Source organism: Barbus barbus (assembly GCF_936440315.1).
Source record: "Barbus barbus genome assembly, chromosome: 20".
Lineage (NCBI taxonomy): Eukaryota > Metazoa > Chordata > Actinopteri > Cypriniformes > Cyprinidae > Barbus > Barbus barbus.
In genome coordinates, this window is record NC_136748.1 from 19,364,660 (window position 1) to 19,388,262 (window position 23,603).

Below are 23,603 nucleotides of genomic sequence, written 5' to 3' on the forward strand. Positions count from 1 at the left end.
TTTTAAAGATCTAAAAATAGCAGAAAGTTTTGTGTGAGGGGTAGGGTCAGGGCAATGGGATAGAAAATACAGTTTGTATAGTATAAACACCATTACGCCTATGAAGAGTCCCCGTAAACATCAAGAATGTGTGTGTGTGTGTGTGTCTGATTAACTCTCCTCTTAAAGTAACTAAACTAGCCATACGTTTACAAGAATCTAAAAGGGATAGTTCTCCCAAAAATGAAAATTCTGTCATCATTTGCTCACCCTCAAGTAGTTCCAAACCTGTATGATTGTTTTTGTTCTGCTGAACAAAAAGGAATATATTCTGAAGAATGTGGGAAACAGAGCAGTTCTGGGGCACCATTGACTAACATAGTAATTTTTTTTCCTACTATGGAAGTCAATGGTGCCCCCAAAACAGCCTGGTTACAAACGTTCTTCAAAATATCTTCCTTTGTGTTCGGCAGAACAAAGAAATGCATACGAGTTTGGAACTACTTGAGGGTGAGCAAATGATGACAGAATTTTAATTTTTGGGTGAACTATCCCTTTAAGTCATATCAGCAAATTGTTTAAGGTCTGTGTAATGTACATTTCTCTGCTCTGAAAAAACAATATATACAGTATTTGTGTAATATGGTAAATTCATTATGCAAAAAAAAAAAAAAACTGAATAGCTGCTGAATCTTTAAAAAAAACAATGGATGCGTTTTACCGAATTTTAACAGAAAGCTAAAATAGTAATAAAATAAATAAGTAATAAACTAACCAAATACATATATACACACTTACATACACTCAAAAGTATTCTGAACATTTACTGTTGTATCTTCCTAAACTATGAGAGATACATGAGAGTCGACACCTCACACAAGCTCAGCTGCTAAAAGAGTCCCTTTGTCTTTGTCTGACTACACAAATCATAAATCTATAAAAGCATTCACTATGAGAGTGGTTGTATTTCTTTAAAGGAGTGCTGGCTGAACATTAACACCCTGTAAAACAATTTGTGAAGGGAATGCCAAGGACAGAGACTTTTCCAATCCTGTTGAGTTTCCAGTCTGGCGACATGGAAATACTGAGTGACTCCTGCCTTTACTGCAGACAGAGAGAGTGTGTGCAAATACAGGTCACAGAAGCTGTTATAGAACCTCAGTCTTCTAGACAAAATAATGTTTTAGGATGCATTTACTCTATTTTAACCTGAAATGTCAACACATGAGGATGAAGGCAGCTGTCAAACTCATGTTAATCCAGGTCCTGAGGCGGACACATTGTCCTCTTTACCACCTTCTCTATCTATGCTCCTCAGATCACACAGAGAAGAGCAGAGATGCATCAGATCCGTTCAAAGGAAGTTGAAACACTAGATCTGTCTCATAGATATGAGTTTATTGGCCATGTTTGCGTCTTTCTTCACGTTTGACCATTAACACAACTACAGATTTCTTTCTTCTACCTAGGAGGACCACTATGTGCAGCACAGCAGGAGGAGGTGTCTGTTTGTGTCAAAAGAGGGGTATGCATAAAAATATCATTAGCTTACTACAAAAACAATTGAAGTCAATGGAAAGTTCCCATCATGAAAGAAAAGCAAATGTGCATGTTTACAGAAAGATGAAGGATCAAAGTGTAATATCTCCCTGTGGTGGTCTCTGTTTGCCAGAGACCCAATTCTCTTAAACACACACATTCCTCAAGGGCTTGATGGCTTATGACGAAAATCAGAATTCATAGCTCATCCAATTTTTTTTTAAATGTTGAAATGCTGCATTTCCCTCTGCAGCAGTTATTACTGTCAAAAGAGACAGTATATGTGATACTGTCTTGATCATTGTATAACAAACTTCTAAGAAAAGGTCATACTATCATGATGTTGCTAAGATGTTCTTTTAGGGAGTTTTAAGAAATATGTAACACAGCGTGAAGAAATATAAAGGAATGGAAGGTCGCGAGTCACATTTTTGAAAGTTGAACTTTATGCTTTTTATTCTGTTGAACACAAAATAAGATATTTAGATTTATTTGGTAACCAAACAGTTAATGGCAGCCATTGACTTTGACAGTATGGAAAAATACCATGGAAGTCAATGGCTACCCCAAACTGTTTGCTTAGCAACATTCTTCAAAATAAGGTCTTTTGCGTTTTTCTGGTGAACTATCCCTTTAATTCCAAGGGAATTTAGCATATTAGGTTGCCATTTACTGATTGCTAAGAAAGTAAAATCATACCTCTCTAGCACAAACTGAGCAGACCAAGCTAAACATCTAAGTGAAATGTGTATAGGACTGGGGTTTATTCACATCCCTATATTTCTAGTATGAGTACTAGCAATAGATGTCTTAGCAAGCATCACTATGTATTTATAGAGAGAGTAGGCTATATAGTGAGCCTATATAGCAAAAGGTTGTTCACACAGTGCATGTTTTTGCATTTCTCTGTGCTGTTATTTCATTGTTTTTTTTCATATAAAACTACTAGAAGGACATGATTGACCATTGCACTTGCATCTTTTGCAGCATCTCATGTAAAAACATGGCAATCCAGTTAAAAGTAGTCCAACATTTAAAAAGCCTTTCTAGACCTTGTGGGGTTTTTCAACGCTATCTCACAGCAATTCGTCCATATTTTACGAGGTGGCTAATTTGTACGACCTCACTCACACGATTTGTCTAAACCCCAGTGACGGGTAGGTGTAGGTCATTCGTACAAATTCATACAAATTAGCCACCTCGTAAAATATGCACTAATTGCCTTGAGATCGGGCAGGGCTTTTTTCATTCGTCTGGCATTTGAAACGCAAAAACGTGTTCTGTATAAATTTCCACTAAGACCTGATCTAGATCCAGTGAATACATTAGGTGTATATTTCTACATATTTGTGATCTATTGCAAACATGGGCAGAAGAAAGAGTGAAAAAAAATTCCAACGTGTCCAATGAGTGCCAAAGAAATTAGCTTGTCACATTGCATGCCAAGAAAAATGGCTGGGGGTGGGGGGCACTTCTGGAGAACACTCTGAGGCAAAGAAACAAATGTGCCATAAAGATTAAATACAGTCCACTACAGTGTGAAGTGTCCGTACAGAAACATCCTTCAAAATAAGACCATTTGAAAGCAGGGAGCAAAAGGAAAACATGAGGAGATGATGCTGGCTGCTTATAAGAGAGTGACTTGGCAAAGCTGGATTCACCACAGCCAAGCTGAACAGAATTTAACACATGCTTCTCTATCATCTAGGTTTCTTTTATGTCTCATTTCTGCTTTCTTGTATCCATAGATGGCCGCGAATGCTCGCTCTGTGTGTGCGGAGGAGAGGGAAAGTAAAAGGTAATGATGCTATACTCCCTACATGCTCAGACACCTCATCGTTCTTCATCTGCTATTGTTTTCAGTCACACAAACACATGTATCCTATTGCACACATACTAGTTTCACTCATTCCCCGAGGCTACCCTGATCACCACAGTACAGCAAAGTCTCCATTCAATATCTCTCACTCACACTTTCACACTCATCCTCTCCTGATTCTAAGCCTACAGAAGAGCACCTCTCCATCTCTAGAGATAGCAACTCTCGCTCCATTTCTTCAGGGACAAGATGTCAGGAAAGAGTGTGGTAGTGCAATTTTTCATTTACAATACACACACTTTGAGATTTCCTGCTTAAAAGCATTCCTCCACAAGATAATGTATACATAAGACTTTAAAATAGAGACCAATTCTCACTATTAACTAGTTGCTTGTTAGCATGCCTTATTATATTGGCTGTTTATTAAAGCACATATTCTGCATCCCTAATCCTACCCAATACCTAAACTTAACTACCTTACTATTAATATGCAGAATTGGACCTTAAAGTGTGTTGGACCTATTAATATTGTAATATTAATGCAATATTAGTCAAATATCTAATAATTTATCTAGCAATCTATCTAGAAATAAATTTCTGTTCAGATGTTTGAGGTCAGTAAGATTTTATTTTTTTAAAAATTAACACTTTTATTTAGCAAAGATGCATTAAACTGATCAAAAGTGACATACTTTTTTTTCTATATCAAATACTTGTGCTTTTGAACTTTCTATTTACTAACTAGAGAATACGGAAAAACACAATTTCCACAAAAGTCTAAATGATTACAGCTGTTTTTATTAAGAACTGTTTCTTGTGGACTAAATCAGCATATTAGAATGATTTCTGAAGGATCATTTGACACTGCAGATTGAAATAATTGGCTGATGAGAATTCAGCTTTGCCAAAAAGAGTTATTTTAAATGGTAATTCAAAATATTACTATTTTTCATTAATCAACCCCAAACCTTTAAACTGAAGTAGGCTAATGTTATATTATCAGCATATCAATTTGAGTGAAAAGCTGAAAATATACATGAATTTTGTCCTTTTTGCTTTGATTAAAGCAGAGATGGACTCCACAAGTTTTAAAAAATACATTTTTACATAAAATCGTAATGTAAGAAGAAATACCCAACACATGGTAGTCATTTTGACTACCCATCTACATTTACATTAAAGCTCTTTTTTCTCTTTCTAAGCAACCAACAAGAAAGTGCATGTACTGCATTGTTATCCCCGCAGTAAATTACACAAAGTGTGAATAAAATTGAGTGCTTTTTGCAGTACAGGGAACATGTTAAGTACAGTTAGGCATAAAAATTCAGTGTTGAGCTGAGCTCTAGATCGCTTACAGAGCCACAGATGATTTGTGAGCACCGCTATAATTAAATGTCAGAGGAGAAATTACGCTGCATGTTGGAACAAGACAGTTTAACAGAACTGATCATGACAGAAGTACCTTAGTGAATCAAAGAGAGTGTGACATCCAGCTTTAAGAAATTACTGATAATGTATGTTTCAGACAAAATGGAGTGACAAATTATCCACCGCAGGAGCTCAGGCATACTGATGCCAAGACACACAAGAACAAAGATGCCCTCTGCTGGTAAAAAATAAACTACAGCTATAAACAAAAGTAGGGCAGAGGGGAAAAAAATAAAAAAGATAATTTATCAAAATTTAAGACTAAATCTGATAGCAGAACTGAACAAAATTAATAGTACAAGCACTCAGACAAGAATGACAGAGGTGCAAGACATTCAGTTTATTCCATTTATTACAAGAAAAAAAACAAAAAAAACAAAGGCATTCAGAAACATGACAAACAAATGTGCATAGTCAATTACAAAAGACAGACAACGATTAATAATCAGAATTAACAGGCACATTTTGGTAATAAGGTTTAAGTAGTTCACAAAGAGTTTTTTGGTAAGAAAATCAGCATATAAATGTAGCAAAAAAGTCATTTGACTGCTCTAAAAATAGTTTTGTGGGAAAAGTGAAATAAAATTAATGTTTCTAAAACCAAATATAGACATGACTGAGTAATAATTCAAAAATACAAACAGAATCATGATTTCATCATGAGCAATGATTTGATTTTTAGAACTGGATTTTCATGATCATACTCCTCAGCCTATACATACACATCAACATAAATACACATAAATATACATACATGCACAACTAAAGCCACATTTAAGGCATCATATTAACATTCAAATATCTTATGATGAAATAAAGAATTTTAAAGGCAGTCACAAAACAAAATAAATTGCTTTTTAAAAGAATTTCTAATACATAAACACAGCTGTGAACAACATAAGACAAGAGTTTGTTTTCTACAATGTTATGCATGGATGCAAGAGCAACAACAACAACAGCCTGAAGATTTTGAGAAATCATAAGAGTACAGTAAATACCAGTGTATAAAAACTTGCATAATCTACTTCTGTCATGGATAAAATTGTAGTTTATAAATACAAGCTTTTTGTACTGTTCATGAACTCATGTAAACACTTTGTTCCTCCCACCAAACACTACATCAGGCTGTTAAACGATGTGCTCACATCCTTAGCCCTCATTCTTCATAGCTAGGTGGACAACGTAATATTAAACACTACAAATTGTGACACTACATGACACAAGCATGATTTAGCTCTTCAGCAAGCAACCAATGAGGCAGAATGAAGAGTAACAGATTATATTTATAGAGCAGATATAGTCAGCACACCCTAGGAAATTACTAGGCCTAAGTGTCTTTAATAGGAGACACAGTTGATGGTGAACAGTCACAGAAATAAATATATTTCTAGTTGATATAGACATGATTTAAATATTCAATCAAGCTTAAGACAAATTTGAAAACGTCCAGTGTATATTTAAAAAAAGAAAAAAAAAAGAAAAAGAAAAACACTTGCAGACCAGCAGGGGTCACTGTAACATAGTTGGGGGCCAGTGTGTAAAATTCAGTAATTAAGTAATCCAGCAGAGACCCCGTTTCCTGGCCTCTTTATAGAAGGAAAAAAAGCAACGACAGCATGATCACAACAGAGACAGGCTTAATTTATGTCTTGAAAACTGGCTGCAAAGTTTCATTCATTTAGCCAAGAAGGCAAATTGTGGAATCCCTGGATTTTAAATGGAAAACGAAAGCTCTGAACTCTCATCTCTGATTTACAAGCTTGACCAAAACTCTCGAAAAACATCCTGAGAATCAGATCTGAGAAGGGAGCAAGCAAATCGTCTGGTTTTTCAGCAAAGGAGTTAATGATTTTGTACATTTTAAACATTTCTTTGACGCAATGACCTGGTTTAGGCTAATCTGTTAATACAAAGCTTTATGACTTGCAACTGATTGTCTGCTCCTGAAAAAGAATAAATAATCTAGAAGGATGAGAGCCAGTAATGCATGACGTCAAAAGCACACATGTAGAGGTTTGGGTAGGCAACCTATATTTAGTTTGTATCCAAAACCGCTGTCCCCACAAAAAGGGCTCTAAAATGAGCCAAATCCTCAATCTAAACGAACATGGGCTGTGGCAATATGATATACAACATAAACTGGAAGGCAACATGTTCCTACCCATTACAGAGAACTAGAGTAGAGTATGGATTAGGCTTGTGATGGCTGCATAGAGTGTTCAAACACGTCTGTTCACTTTAGCATAATGCAACAGATTTCTCCTACAGAAAAAGAAACCATATTTTAATCAAAATGATTGACATATATATGCTCAGGTGTGCTGTGTATTGTCTGTGCCATGTTCAGACCAGCTGAACTACATTTCCCACAATCCTCAGCACTGCTGATCTCATAAACACAGAGTACTGTATAAATACTTGTAACATTATCAGCAGAATTTGTTGACAAAAAGTCAAGCCATTGGAATACTATGTGGATAACAATTTAGAGCTACATTTGAAAAATATACATATCTAAGAGCTCATCATCGCTTATGACCTTTGACATGAAATTACATAAAGATGCTAAATAAAAATCACATTAGAACAATGGTAAAATGTTAAAGAGCTAGTTCACCCAAAAACGACAATCTCATGTTGTTCCAAACTACAGAAAACAAAAGACGTCCATATAATGAGAACCAATGGGGGGGGGAAAACAAAAAACAAAAAAAAAAAAAAAGTTTTTCCTGGTCAAACGAACAAAAGATTAGACAGAAAGTCAATCATGTCATGAGGGTGTGTAAATGATAGAATTATAATTTTTGGGTGAACTATCCCTTTAAAGCAGCCAAAACCCTGGATCAGCAGTTCACTGACAGTTCAAGGCTGGGTCATTCAGCCAGGCCCAGATTTTAATCATATGTTGAGGACTTCTGGGATGGACCAGCATCAGGCTGTTATAGGCACAGGGATTACTGCGATATTTCTCCTCGATATCAAAGGTCCTGAAGCCTTTGTGCTTCTCAGGAGCAAGGCCCAGTTTCTTAAGGCACATACCCGTGTAGACATCATCAATGGGGTAGAGGGGCACCAACCTCGAGACGTTGTGAAGTTTCTGGACCAGCTGTCCCGAGAACAAATAACCGCCCCCACCCGCATAAGCAGGGTACGTTCCAACGAACATGCTTTCGGGAATAAAATACTTGACCTTTTTGTCCCGGTGTGGACCAGCATTGGTAATCACATCTCCTACAAACAGTTCCTTGGCTTTGGCATGAGAAAGATTGCTTAGGAAGTCTATAATGCGGATGGTGTTAACAAAAACATCGTCATCGCCCTTGAAGACGTAACTGACTCCAGGACAGCGGGTGTTAAGCCATTCCAGGAAAAGCACTTCCTTGATGGTGAGGTTGAAGAAGGTATCCCTATAGTCCCATTGAAGAATATCTCCATGTATGGAGCTCTCATGGAGAAGCATCTTTGAGAGATCAGGAAAGTGGTCCTCCGTGGCTGCATTTCCAAGAAGAAACACTGTAACGACCGTTCTGTTTGCGAGACGTCCAGCTTTGCCCCAAGACTCACGGATGGCCTGACGTCGATCAAAGTGTGGGACTAAAGATTTAATAGCTAGGAGGAGGAACGGTGGGTCTTTGCATATATTTGGCTGATCCATCACGATGGAATAGGACCTGCAGCGCATGTAAAGCAGAAAGTCCTTAAAGCGAACCGGTAGCGAGTTGTAATCCCTGACTTGGGTGGTCACCCTGAAGTCTGGCTCACAGGAGTCCAGACTGACGGTGTCGTTTAGCCAGTCTGGAAGCTTATCAATCGTTAAGTTGAGTTCTTCTAGGTTGCGATTGTTGATGTAGTTCAGCTGTTGCTGCCGGAGATTCCAGTAGGCGTCACTGGGGAGATCTTTTGCCCAGAAACGCTTCGTGGGAACCAGTTGCTTATTTTTGTTGCTGCCGCCCTTCCCAGCATTGCGAGAGACCTCCACCACGATGAAGATGAACACCATTGTCATCATCACCATGACCTTCTCCTTCCTCCGAGGTCCCTGCATGGTGTCGAGACTCACCACCTAAAGAGCAGAGACAAAAAAAAATAACAGATAAGGACATGTGAGGGACTACTTTCAGGAGTACAGACTAAAAAATAACTAGGAAGTCATTAGCTCATAAACGTTTAGGAACCAATGTGTGACTATAGATAGAGCTGAATACAGATGGCTTAGTTCCTGTTACTGTAGTGATACTGACTGTATCTGTGGCATATGCATTTTAATACTTTTATTCAGCAAGCATGCATTAATTCTGATAATAATTGATCAAAAGTGACAGTAAAAGATTTATAAATGCTACAAAGATTTCAAATATTGTGCTGCTTGACAGTTTTAGTCCCAAATAAAGGAAATACTAGCACACTAAAGATGTGATTGACTAACAGCACTTCACAAGATAATATTTGATAACTGCAAAGCTAGTTTCAATTATTTTTACTCACCTTGCCTTTAACATTTTTGTTAATATGGAAGAAAAAGGAACTATTCCATTATAAAGCAAATCCTGTTTGATGATAAAATATGCAAAGCTGTTTGTTCATGTGTTGGCAACTAATGTCTGAGTACTGCATGCTAATAGTAAGTGCAAATATCAAATCACAGATGACTACTTAAGACATTGTAAGTCGAGAAGACAAAATAGCGGTGGACACAAAGACATCAGTTACTTGAAGGACTTGGCCCCATTTCAAGCTTGGCCGTTTTAATTTTAGACCGGCATGCTAAAATTAAATCACATTAACCTCTTTGCGTTTAACTCTATATGAGAGTTAACCCACAATTGCATAAAGAACACTTTATTTGGGACGACTTGGAATAATTTTGCCATTTAAAATTCCAACAATATGAGAAAGATTTCATTTCGGACAATTCACACTTATTGAAGACTAATATTACTACTTTTATTTAACCTGAACATGTCATTTTCTCAACCATCTGTTGCTTCTTTCACCATCTCCTCCCTCTTTCTCTTGTTTCGGCAGGGGTCGGCAAGTAAGTTTGTCATCGGGCCAAAAAAAAAAAACTCACCCCTAGACGGGCGGGCCAGAACTTAGTCAAAGGATAATTTAAGATATTAATTGATGAAAAATGCAACCAGAATTGCCTGTGACAGACTGTTACAGTGTATTTTGTAACTGGTAGTGAGCGGTTACTCTTGCGACAGTCATTAACAAAAATTCTGTTTAAATAATTACTCGGGGCCATGTGCACCTGTTTACCGGTGCACAGGTGAGACTGTGGAGGGTCCAGGTGTATGGTGCGCAGGTGCTAGCAATTGTTTTTAGCCCATCCTGACACACTAACAGAGCGAATCACAGAAACAGGAATGATGTGGAGTGGAAATCCAGATCGGAGTAGAAAGAAAAAACATGTTTTGCTGCTGCTATAATAGTGGACACATGGAAGGTCTGAGAGAACACAAGAGCCTGAAACAGCAAGAATAAACAGAGGCTGTTCATTCTTGAGGATTAGCCCAGGTGGTTTTAGCTGAATTTGTTGGCCTTACTTGAAATGACTACCAGAAAAATACCACTTATCTTTGAGTGACTGAAAATCTGGTGCAAGTAGGCCTACTACTTTTCACAAAGGCAGATTGAGCTCTAAAGCTAACCAAATTCTGAGATTATTAGCAAAGAACTCTCTCTTCCCTTCACACCCTCTTCCACTGTGACTCCACCCAAATGTCTTCATATCCACAATGCAAATCACCAACAAGTGACAAATTGAAATGGAAATAACTACTAAAAGCACACATTTGATATATTAGGCTTATGATTTTTTTCATAAGAACATGACAACTGTTGACCAAAAAAAAAAAAATCATATGCATGCATGTATGTGTAAATATAAATTGCGATTAATCGTTTGACAGCACACACACACACACACACACACGGTCAAAACTTTACATACACCTTTCAGAATCTGCAAAATGTTAATTTTACCAAAACAAGAGGGATCATACAAAATGCATGTTATTGTTTTAGTACTGACCTGAATAAGATTTCACATAAAAGATGTTTACATATAGTCCACAAGAGAAAATAGTTGAATTTATAAAAATGACCCCGTTCAAAAAAAGTTTACATACACTTGATTCTTAATACTGTGGTGTTACCTGAACGATCCAAAGTGGTGTTTTTTTTTTTTTTGTTTAGTGATAGTTGTTCATGAGTCCCTTGTTTGTCCTGAACAGTTAAACTGCCTGCTGTTATTCAGAAAAATCCTTCAGGTCCCACAAATTCTTTGGTTTTCTCGCATTGTGTATTTGAACCCTTTCCAACAATGACTGTATGATTTTGAGATCCATCTTTTCACACTGAGGACAACTGAGGAATTCATTTGCAACTATTACAGAAGGTTCAAACGCTCACTGATGCTCCAGAAGAAAAAGCTCTTCATGCATGGCAATTCAAAAAATTATTTTCTCTTGTGGACTATACATAAACATCTTTTGTGTGAAATATCTTATTCAGGTCAGTACTAAATAAGAGGGATCATACAAAATGTTATTTTTTATTTTGGTAAAATAATTAACATTTTGCAGATTCTGAAAGGTGTATGTAAAGTTTTGACTTCAACTGTATGTATGCACGTATTTATGCATGTACAGTGGTGTGAAAAAGTCTTGGCCCCCTTCCTGATTTTTTTTTTTTTGTTTTTGTTTTTGCATGTTTGTCACATTTTAATGTTTCAGATCAAACAAATTTAAATATTAAATCAAAGATAACAAGTAAACACAACATGCAGTTTTTGAATGAAGTTTTTTATGAAGGGAAAACAAAATCCAAACGCACATGGCCCTGTGTGAAAAAGTGCTTGCCTGCATGTATGAATGAGAACAGAGCACACTATATATAGCTCCAGTTAAAAGCACTGTCTATACACCCACTCACTGATGATCATTTCTGTGTGACTTCCAGTCCACTTCTGTTGCAAGAGCTGAATAATGTTTGGGGTTAAACAAAAAGCAAGCCAGTCACTCTGTGATGAACTACCTGGGCAGAGGGGCATGGGGACTGCAAGACATTTATGCGAATGAAATCATTTTTAAGAGAGCATTTAACAAAAAAAGGTCACAAACTCATTTCTGTATAGGTCAAACACCCTCAAAACATGATCACCAACACACTGACTCAAAATGATGAACAGAAAACAATGACAAAAAAACAGGTCCAAATGACTAAGCATTATACCATTCAAAAGTTTGGTGTCGGTGAGGTAAAGACTGCATTTATTTGATCAAAAATACAGTAATATTGTGAAATATATTAGCAATTTCTAATAACTGTTCTCTTGTAATCTAGTCCTGTGATGGCAAAGCTGAATTTTCAGCAATCATTACTCAAGTCTTCAGTGTCACATGATCCTCCAGAAATCATTTTAACATGCCGATTTGCAGCTCAGGAAGCATTCCTTCACTGTAAAAAAAAATTCAGACCTCCCAACTCAAAATGTTCTAGTGAGTGATTACATCAAATTTTTTACAGTGTTATCAATTTTGAAAACAGATGCGTTACAAAGTATTTTTGTGAAATGTTCTTTTTTTGATGAATAGAAAGTTTCACAGACACTTTTGATCAATTGAATGCTTTTAACTTTTGAATGGTAGTGTATTTGTGAAGGAAGAAATCTGAACAAAAATTATTTACGCTTATCTTTTACATATACAGCTTGGCAATGTGAAACAAAAACAAGGTCATTACCAGCCCATCTCCCCTTTAATAGTATTAATGCATCTGAAGTCTCTTTAGGCACAGAGTAGATTTCCTGGAAGAGGGTGAATTCTCTATCACTGAAACTAATTATCTGGAGTGGAGTTTTCCCATGTGGCGACTAAATGGAACACAAACACAGTGACACGAAAGAGTGAGAGATCTTAAAAGGACAATTCTAAGGAACGCCGCTACATGCAGGAAGCCCCTGTAAGAAACTGACTGATAATGTTTTTCCTCAAAAGACAAGCCTCTAAATCTTTAACACATTCTGTAGGTTACTTTAAAAATGCTTACGTTTAAATGGGTAAAACGAGACTAACACCTTGGAGGCACAAGCTTACATTGAAGGACATCCCTTAAGTCATCATGGAAATGTGTAATGAGTCTAACTCAAAGGGATTTACCCTAGTTAGTCAAAAACCCCACTGACACGCACTGGTACATCTAAAAAAATTTGAATATCATGAAAAAGTTCATTTTTTCCTGTAACTTCAAAAAGTGAAACTTTCATATATTTTAGATTCATTACATGTAAAGTAAAACATTTAAAAACAATTGTTTTAATTTTGATGATTAGAGCTTACAGCTCATGAAAATCAAAAATCAGTATCTCAAAATATTAGAATATTTACATTTGAGTTTCAATTAATGCCCATCCATACAGTATAAATTCTGGGTATCTCTTGTTCTTTGAAACCACAACAATGGGGAAGACTGCTTACTTGGCAATGATCCAGAAGACAAACATTGACGCCTTCCACTAAGAGGGTAAGTCACAGAGGGTCATTACTGAAAGGTGTGGCTGTTTACAAAGTGCTGTATCAAAGCATATTAAATACAAAGTTGACTGGAAGGAAGAAATTGGGTAGGAAAAGGTGCACAAGCAACAAGGATGACCGCAAGCTTAAATACTGTCAAGCAAAGCTGATTCAAACACTTGGGAGAGCTTCACAAGGAGTGGACTGAAGCTGGAGTCAGTGCATCAAGAGTCACCACGCTCAGACGTCTTCAGGAAAAGGGCTACCAAGCCACTTCTGAACCAGAGACAATGTCAGAAGAATCAATTTATTTGCGGTTTGTTGCTTTTTAAATATAAAACTTGAAGTGATTTATGTGTCGATACTTTTTGAACATCTCCATGGTATTGTTAAAATGTGGAGATGTTCAAAAAGTATCGACACATAAATCACTTCATGTTTTATATTTAAAAATCAACTAATTCTAAAGTGACTTTGTTTGCATAATCACTAAAACAATAACATTACCAATTTTAAATGACAACTTGACTGACAACAGTTTAATAGCATGTTCAAATATCTCATGTAAATGTTCAAATAAAGCTTTGAAAAAGTTTCATATAAAAGGTAAACTTCACATTTCAGACTGTAAATAAAGAAAAGGGTTAAGTCAAAATGATAATTAATTAATAAATGATTATAGGCTATGTATTTTTATCTGCTCCATAAATAATTCTAGATAACTTATCTGAATTGTTTAAATGTGTAGAATCCACATAAGCTTATTTTTCATCAACCGGTCAAAATTTATAGTTTTTGGTCAAACAAAAACTGCAGCACACAGGCTGAATGTAAATGTAAGTCTGTAAATTCACTCTCTGACAGCAGGTGGCGCTTCATATGGAAAAGCTGAATTACAGCTGTTTCCCTTAATCTCCACGGACAAAGCAGTATTGCGATTAAAAACACTTCCTTTAGGTATTACATGGAGCGAAGATGAAAACAAAATGCCATCGAATCGTTTCTGAAGACAGTCAGAACCTTCAGAGGTACATTGATATAATTAATTCATATATTCATTTGTATAATTTCCTTAGCACTTTTCAAACCTCCCAGCTTTTCTGCCCTGTTTTCACTCAGAACGAAACTACTCTGCGCGCTGTGCGTACACGAGACTGTTAAACTTAAAACTGTGCTTTATGCTGGACAGTATTTATTTATTGTGAGTTGTTCAAATCGTGGTAATCGAATACGGTTTTAATGATAATTAAAATATGAAACTGTAATACTAACCGTGGGCAATTTTATCATGATTTATCGTCAAACCGGTAATCGTTACATCCCTAGTGTAATCGTCTATTGTTTTCAGTGTCGACTAGCAGGAGCTTTACCATTTAGTCGACTAGACAGGCACATCCCTAGTATAAACGCAACACAAGCATTGACTCGAGCGACCGCGATCAGCTCCGTTTCCCATGTCTGAGCCGTAACTTACCGCAGACTTGTGCAGAGCGGAGCACGAGTGAACGCCATCATTCCTTCCTCTGTACTACTAGCACGAATAAACATGACTGAACATCTCATGCCTCATGTAATTGCTCAATTTCAACCATGGAAAGAAATCAACAAAACAGCGTGGAAATAAAATGTCACGTAGCATTTCATTTTCCTCAGCCAGTCATCAGTGTCCACAGCTCATTAGTTCACTAGAGAAATGAAGTCTAGAGAAGAGCATTTCGCCAAATATTACACCATATACTCATTTTATTAAACCTGTTAGTCTTATTTAATGCATGTTAAAATTAATTTGTAATGAAACATGCTATGACAGCCAGTGTGTAATTGAATATAACAAATAGCCTAGAAATTTTATTATTTATAAGTCAATTTAAAACTGCATTGTGCGCAATTTACATGTTTGCATACAATGTTTTTTTTTTTTTTTTTAAGTTGAGTGTCGATCTATTTAAAAATAAATAGTAATTAAATTTAAGTTTGGGTTGTTAGGCCTAATTGTAACCTTATAATGTAATAGGGTTCCCTATAGTTCTATATAGGTAGATTTTTATCACTAAGAAAATTAACTATAGGCCTAACAATGCATTTAAAGAAAGAGCAACTTGTTCAGTAAACCACTATTTAAAAAAAAAAAAAAAAAAAAAAAGGTTTAGTTTTCCCCCCTGCTGTACCAAACTCATACCGAACCGTGACTTTAAAACCGAGGTACATACCAAACCGTTAATATTTGTGTACCGTTACATCCCTAATGAATAAAAATTGTTTCTTTGTCATTGTTTCCTTTCGAGTGCTCAAAAGATCATTATAACAAACATGAGTACTTGGGGAGGTCAAATGATTAAAACATATTTTTGACATACGAGGAGAAAAATAACACTGGTATTTTATTATTGATAATGTACCAATGTTTTTGAAAACACAATGTAATATTACAACGCAAATCTACAGGCGATCTTGACTGTGGTAGTCAGAAGGTGCCAGAATCCAAATTGTGCTCTTCCTGTAACAACGCGCTAAACAACGTGAATGCATAAAGAATTTACAACATTTGAGAAAAAAAACCACATTCACATAATAATGTATAGAACAGATTGGCTCTGCAAATACTGTATTTAATTATAAGACATTAATGCACAAAGTTTCACATTGGTTTTCTGGTTTAGCATGCTCACCCAACGCCAAGCAAAAACGCTACCAAAACTAATCATAAAAATTAAAAATACATTTTCATGACTGGTCATTACTGTTACTTCCTAGTATACGGTTACTCATGTTAATCCAAAATGATGACTATTTTTTCCAGGATTCTCCTCCTTCTCTGAGAAAGGGCATTTAGAATCAAACAGGTCTTAAGAAACATTCCTGGAAGTGGCCACTGATCTAATCTACTTCTGCACTTTCAGCCCCTTCAGGGAACAGTCTGAATACATTTAGGTTACAAAGAATCACTGATGAAAGCAAACACTTCATATCATTTCTAACTTACAACTGTAACAACAAATAAAGCTTGGGGGAATAAGGAACCTGTAACTAAGAGGGAAAAAAAGTTACATTATAAATTCTTGTTTAGGCTGGATTCGTAGAGAGCTGGAACTGGAAGAGTTTAAAGGTCATTTAATGTATCTTAAAGGGGTGATTGGGTGCAAAATTCACTTTACAAGTTGTTTGAACATAAATGTGTGTTGTAAGTGTGTACACATCCATCCTATAATGATAAAAATCCACCCAGTGTTTTTTTTTTTAATCCCTATTTTAAAATTCTCTCTCAATTCAGGCTGTTCTGAGATTCCTGTCAGAATGACGTAGTTCTGTACAGGCCCCTCTCACGATAGTTGATTGACAAGGCAGTCTTACCTTAGACCCGCCCTGAGTGACCTGAGAGCTGTCAGCCTCCGGTGCAGGGGAAGACAACATGTCTCCAATTAAGCGATTGAGGCGTTTTGTTGTTGGATGTAATAATGAATTTAGCAGTCATCCTTTACTCCTGACATCTGAGCCGCTGAAGACGCAGAGCAGAGGATTAAAATTACTTTCATTTTGAAGGGAATGCGCCGATCCCAATCTGTCTAAATGCATCTATGTTCGCGCAAATCCTTCGTGATCCAGCTTTACCAACAGAAGTAGTGATTATAAGGGTTTTTATGAATCTTTGCAAATCGCCTTTCCTAATAATGTGCTAGTAAGCCAGTTTCGCAGCTGAAGTTTAGTATGCTCCATAGATATATGTACCTAGATGCCTCATTACGGACTGTTTCTATGGGCCGCGATACGCAAGCCATCCGCCATTTTTAGAACGGTCTGCAAATCTTTGAGAGCATTGACTGTGTGCGTCTACAACAGCAAGGTATACGCTTGTTTATCTTTGAATATTCATTGATTATTATGGTGAATGCGAGATGGCTGCCGGAGGGTATCTGGAGGTCATACACACATCTATGGTCTGCTCGTCACTCCACAGAAGAGAGGGGCGGAGTCAGCAGAGCTCACTAGGATTTAAAGCTACATGGACTAGAACAGCGTGCTAAAAACAGTTGATATTGACAGGGTAAAGAAGGCGTTTTTTACACTACCATAGGGGTGGGCGATATGGATATGACGATTTTTTTTTAGAAATAGCCGAGATTGTGGAATGAGTTGCCGCTACATATCAGGTCTGCTAAATCTCTGTCAATGTTTAGGAAACTTCTGAAAGCTCTCTTTGGGATGGCAGCTTGTGTGTGTTAAATTACACAGTAGGTTATATGTGATTGTTAGATTGTCTAAATGTGTGTGATGGTGTTTTGGTTGTTTGCTTTTATGTAAAGCACTGTGGGTAACCCCTGGGGTTCTTTTAGTAGTGCTATATAAATAAATAAACCAAACCAATCATGATTTCACAATATTATCACGATTCTTTGTCATGTTGGTTTTACTATTTTGTCTGAGCAGTACAGCCAAACTAATTTCCCTATTATAAAGACAAAGCTTTTCAAGATAACAAAATATAAAAAAGTATGGCAGATATTTAGGCCAAAGTAGGCAAAGATAAAAATCTGACAGTATTTTATATTTGCTATTAAAAAATAAGAACAAAGATACACATAATATACAAATAAAACAAACAGTGCATTATTTTCAGGTACAATAGGCATATTTAGCAGGAGCATTCAAGAAATTGAATTAACGAATATAAAAATAAAACACTATACGGATTGATTCATATTAAAGAAACTGTATTATTTTTTTTCAGTCAAGAGTAGCGAGTTAATTTTTTTTCTCCGTGTTTTGTTGTTTTAACATTAAAGAATAAAAATTCTGTCATCTGTCTGTCGATTCTGTCATAGTGTTTTATATTTATACCATCCTTCACTCAAAATTAGTTTTAAACCTGAATGGGTTTCTTTATTTTTTATTTAAACTGAACTGAGCTGGACGATGACATCACTGAATTCAATAATGAAATGCCTTTAACTGAAAATTGAGTGTTTAATCTTGTCATTTTACATTATTGACGCACTTATTTTCCTAATTTGATATTGTGCAGTTGCTTTGACAATTTGTATTGTTAAAAGCGCTATATAAATAAAGGTGACTTGACTTCTTCAGCTGAACATGCATCCAATTTTGAAGAACGTGGAAAACCAAACAGTTGCTGGTTCATAGTGACTTCCATAGGATTTTTCCCCCCTACTATCAAAGTCAATGTGGACTAGCAACTGTTCTGTTACTCACGCTCTTCAAAATATCTTCTTTTGTGTTCAGTACTAGAAAGAAATTAATACAGGTTTGAGACAACGTGAGTGAGTAAATAAATGACAGAAATTACATTTTTGGGTGAACTATCCATTTAAATGACAGTCGGTTGCATGTTTAGATCTGTCCCTTTAAGTTTAAGACCTGCACGCATCTAATATACAGGCACGCATCCGTTTCTCTCTCAGCTGTTTACTTTCATTTTATACATAACCAACTGAGTCTATGTAAAGCTTGTGTGTTTTGACAGTATTAGCTCAAAAGATAACTTAGTTGAGTAATCAGGCGCTGTTAGGAAGTAGGCGTTTTAGGGCTCAGAAAAAGCGCACGTCAGACCAGCGCGTGAATGAAAAGCTTAACCGGGTGTACCGACGAAACATGCTACCTATCAGATTGTGCTACCAATAAAATATTTGTATTGTTTTAAGGGTAAGTGTAGGTGTGGACGGGTAGGTATGTGGCATTGTACAGTGATACAGCTGATAGAACAGGGACCCTCAAATCTGGCCCACGAGCTTTAGCTTTAACCCTAATCAAACACACCTAAACATGCTAATCAATGTCTTCAGGATCATTAGAAAATCACAGACAGGGGAGTTTGATCAGGGTTGGAGCTAACCTCTGCAGTGGATTGGCCCTCCAGGGTAAGATTTGAGGAACCCTGTGATAAAGTTTAAAGTTGTTTCGTGCCTGAATGAATCAATCAATCGTTTAAATGATTCGGTTCAGTCGCAATGATTCACTTCTTAACAGTGACTTGATGCCACCTACTGGTGGTTTTAATTTCACATTTACAGTATTTAAAAAAAAATTAAATAATTTCAAATATCAGTTTTCATCGTTTTATAAATCAAAACATTATGTATTCATTTGTAACTGCAGATTAAAGCATTCCGTGTCCTTCAGAGCTGCATTAACAGTGGGTAAATATATCTATTCCACTTCAGCCGCAGCTTCTGTGTTTCCTCTGCATTGCAAAGATTAATTTTGTTGATACAGATTTCATTTGTTTGGTAACAGCCCAAATGTCTTATTATACTAATTGTCTGATTAAATTGAACTCTAATTAGAAATAAAAATAAAATTTAAGTTTGACAATTAATATAAAAAATATAAGCATTTTATTTTTAAGTTTAATATAAAATAATTGTATTTGTAATGAATACTCCTTTTTATTTTAAAATATAACAGTATTATCACACTATTATTTTTTCATTATTTTATTTAAAAAGAAAAATCTAACTGAATAAACTAAATGTGTTTTGTATAGCTACAATAAATAATTATATTTATAACTCAATTATAATGTCTCCGGGCAAGTAACTTTTATACGCAGACAAGTAAATGACAAATTTACTTGTCCGAAGGACAAACACATTAGAATGCTTAATGTCAAGTCCGAGACTAACAGGGATATTGTACACACTACTAGACACACACGTCAGCATCAATATAAACCGCTTCAAACACGAAGTATGGCAGCGACTAAATTGCGACTGTTTTGGACAGGGGCGTTGCACCCGTGGTGGATGTGGGCGTTTTAACACCCACACTTTTCCCGGTGAGAGGGTTCAACACCCGCACTTTTCCAAGTATAGGTCTCTGCAGCAAAGTAATGGGAGTTACCAGATCGGGGCGTTTTTAGACCATGTGTCCTGATTGGCTGACGTCATAGTGATGGTAGGTTTAGGGGTGGGGTTAGGTAAGGGGGATCATTTTGTTTGTATGATTGAGAAACTCCCAGCAGTTTGAAAACACCCACAAATTCAGAAACGCCCTCTTTTACTCTGCAGAGACCTCAATCTCCACTTTTCACCCGCTCCTCCGTTTCTCTGGCCGCTCTGTCTGCGCTCCTCCTCTCAAACATGACACCGGCTGATGATTGGCTGTGTTCTGCCTTAAGCCCCGCCTCTCTTGGTGTGTTAGATGTATCGGTCAGCTCGTGCTGAGGAGGCGGGAACTTATGCTTATTTACATCTCCCTTTTCCAGGTACTTTGAGTGTTTATGCTTTCGAGGTTTTTAAATAACGCTTGATATGTGTTTGGGAAGATGTTCTGTTTATGTTTTGTTGACATGTCGAGTGTTTTCTGTATTATATTTCGTGTTTTAGACTAATTGCTAATTAGAATATTGTTCAGCAGCTAGCTAATTTCGGTTATGTATGTGGCATGCAATGTATAAAGTAACTGTGATGAAGAAGGCAGGGAATTGACAAGGAGGAGGGACAAATTATCATTAAGCAGTGTATTTATGGGTTTATTGCCAGTGCAGTTGATTTTGATATTTTGAGCATTGTTTGTTGATTAGCTGAATCAACAGTGTTGCTGTGTGCCATGTAACAGTTACATAAAGACAAGCTAGACAGGGTCAACAGAAAAAAGATTGCTGAACAGTTTGTCTCCTGTAAGGTCAGTTGCTTGTTGTTGTTGGTTGCGCATATATATATATATATATATATATATAAAATATAGTTCTTAATACATGTTGTTTGTAACAAAAATAATTTCCCCCTGGGATTATTAAAGTATTTCTGATTCTTTAGCAAGTCTACTGTTGTATATTTTCACAACAGTTTTGACATATTTTCTGTGTCCGAGTGTGTTTTTATACTTTTCTAGTATCACTCATTTAAATGGGAAGCTTTTTATATGTTATACCTTGTGTTATACCTTTTGTACCCTTCTGTCATTGTATTCATCGTTTTTATTGTTAACAAACAAACCACATCCATCCCCCGCACTTTTGAAAAGCTTGCTACACCACTGGTTTTGGAGTAGCCTAGTTATTTCTCTGAATCAGCCCAGCAGTTGCATGCATTTCTTAACGTACAGATTTAACTATGAAATGCAATCTGTGACTGTATGTTACCTCGCACCCAGGTGACGCCCCGAGGAGATACTAACAACCAAACTTTACTTCTGACCGGTAAAATGCCGAAAACACACCCATCAGACACATTAACTTTCCCCGAAACAGCATTTGTAAAGAGAACCCGTTTACACCTTTATTTAAACAAACCTGTAAAGCAAATAAAAAGGAGTGTTTTAGCGGACCTGCTAAGGTCAAAACTCACCCGCACGCGGACGACTCCATGTCGCTCTCCTCGCCACAAAACATGAAAGTTCTTGCTATCAAAACTTAGCGGACACCAACTGGAACCGAACTGATCTTCTTCTTGTATTTATAATGGCGGGTGGCAACTCCGAACTGATCTAATACCAAACTTCTGCCTTTATCTTTGTCAAAATCATTATTACCTTTCAGCTCCAGCTGCGAGAGCGCGCTCACATCCTTCCTGTCTCCAGATCTGTTTATGATTCATCCACTCCTCACAGGGCGGGGTGTAAACCCTCCGTATTAACCGCACTAGTTACCATACATTTACTTTGTTTACTGGGCTTCTTTCGTCACGGGAATGAAAACTGACTGCCTAGTGTTTGCTGTAACGTTATCTGGACTTCTGACAATTCCTTGTACTTCGACTGGTTTATTTATTTTGGGTTTACATTGGTTTTTAGGATCATTCTGGCGAATTCTAGTATAAAATGTAAATTATATATTTAATTATTATACTTTAGCTCATTCTAAATATTTATTTGAGAAGAAACAGGTATAGTGCTGTAAAATATAGGTTTCTGTCTAGTCCAATAAACCATATACCAGCTGGCTATATGGAGGTTTAAAGAGCAGCAAATGACTTGGACCAGCAAAACAATCGACCTCAAAACCCACCTAAAACCAGCCTGGAAGACCAGTAAAATAGTTTTTCACCAGGGAAATGTTGAAATTCACAGGTTTCTGCTGGATTTCCTTTGCCAATCTGACTGAAGTGTGGTCAGTCACAGGAGGAAATAAGTCATTGGTCTACTTTTCTTTCTTTTTTTCAGGTAACATTAGCCCAAAACAAAAAGCAGCTGTACAAATCCAGAATCCACCCCACCCCCTGGCAGACCCCCAAAATATAATAAAACAAATAAGCAAAATAAAATAAAATAAACAACAATAATAACAATAAATTAATATTAATAGATAAATTAATAACAATAAAATAATTTTTACAAAGATTTTAGAAAAGATGACACAACATCAAAAGCCGAATGCCACAAATCCACAGCCTTCACACTAGATCCATGTATACAAGAAGTAGAGCGTTCCATCGAGATAATGTCCAAAAGATACTCAGTCCAGCTTCATCTGTCCATTGTGTGAGGATTCCAGCAGTTGACTAGCAATTTTTTGCTGCTGTGAGAGCAGCTAACAGCAATTTCCAATGAATCATTTGATGATTAGGGTTTTTAGAAGACAATTTAAACATATCCCATACCTGATCCGAAAATAAAACATCCTCATTAAGATTCAAGAGATAGTTTGACAAAACAGAGAAAAAAGTAGGGTCAGGAGTACAAGGGGCATAAACTGAAAGAAATACAATATTTATATTCTCCACCATTGTTTTTATATGTGTTATTCTACCATCTGTATCACAAACTTTATCTAAAATAGTAATATTTAAAGTCCTCCGCACCAATATTAGAACACCCTTGGTTTTAGTATCCGAAGATGAGTGAGATACCACTTCATAAAACTTATTACACCTGTGTATATCCTCCTCTTTCAAATGGGATTCTTAAACTAACACTATATCAGTCTTTCTTCACAAAAAATCCAGAAAACCTGTACGTGTTACATGTATGATCTGTTTTAGTTTAGTTTCTGTCTCCGTCTTCCTGCCTCGTTTGTTTCCAGGGTTTTTAGAAGCATAAATTATTTTCAAAAAGCCCATAGGGTCATCCTTTTCGTAACCTTCAGGGAATCCGACCAGATGCAGACTGCTGCGCCTATTGCGATCCTGTAAATCCACAATCTGTTGCCTATAGTGATCTGCGACAACTTTCTTGTGTTTTCTCATTTCCCCTGTAAGAAGATCCAGTTTAGAGCATAGCGACTGAACAACTAACATGTGAGAAGTGAATTCGTTCCGCATCGCCATCAACTCGGTTCTTAGAATGTCCTCAAAGTGTGCAACAGTGTTCGCCATCTTGTCCATCATGTCACTCGCGGTCGGTGGCTTGGATTTCTTCTTAATCGG

The 23,603-nt window shown here is 36.6% G+C and overlaps 1 protein-coding gene across 2 annotated transcripts; it reads right to left on the minus strand.

The window, feature by feature from the left end:
* Window positions 1-5,092: 5,092 nt before the first annotated feature.
* LOC306886412 (N-acetyllactosaminide beta-1,3-N-acetylglucosaminyltransferase 2-like) lies at window positions 5,093-21,845 on the minus strand. 2 transcript variants are annotated; one of them, XM_079443498.1, is made up of 2 exons: window positions 21,772-21,845; window positions 5,093-8,828 (listed from the first exon to the last, which is right to left on the minus strand). In XM_079443498.1, exon 2 carries the CDS (start codon window positions 8,808-8,810, stop codon window positions 7,617-7,619), a length of 1,194 nt encoding a protein of 397 aa, XP_079299624.1. In that variant the 5' UTR covers window positions 8,811-8,828; window positions 21,772-21,845; the 3' UTR covers window positions 5,093-7,616. The 2 variants fall into 2 exon arrangements, with proteins under 2 accessions (XP_079299624.1, XP_079299623.1); XM_079443497.1 differs by having other exon boundaries at window positions 21,588-21,827.
* Window positions 21,846-23,603: the final 1,758 nt, after the last annotated feature.

What these genes read in the sequence shown, in the direction of transcription:
- LOC306886412 (XM_079443498.1), bottom strand. Translation starts at nt 8,810, where the DNA reads ATGCAGGGACCTCGGAGGAAGGAGAAGGTCATGGTGATGATGACAATG.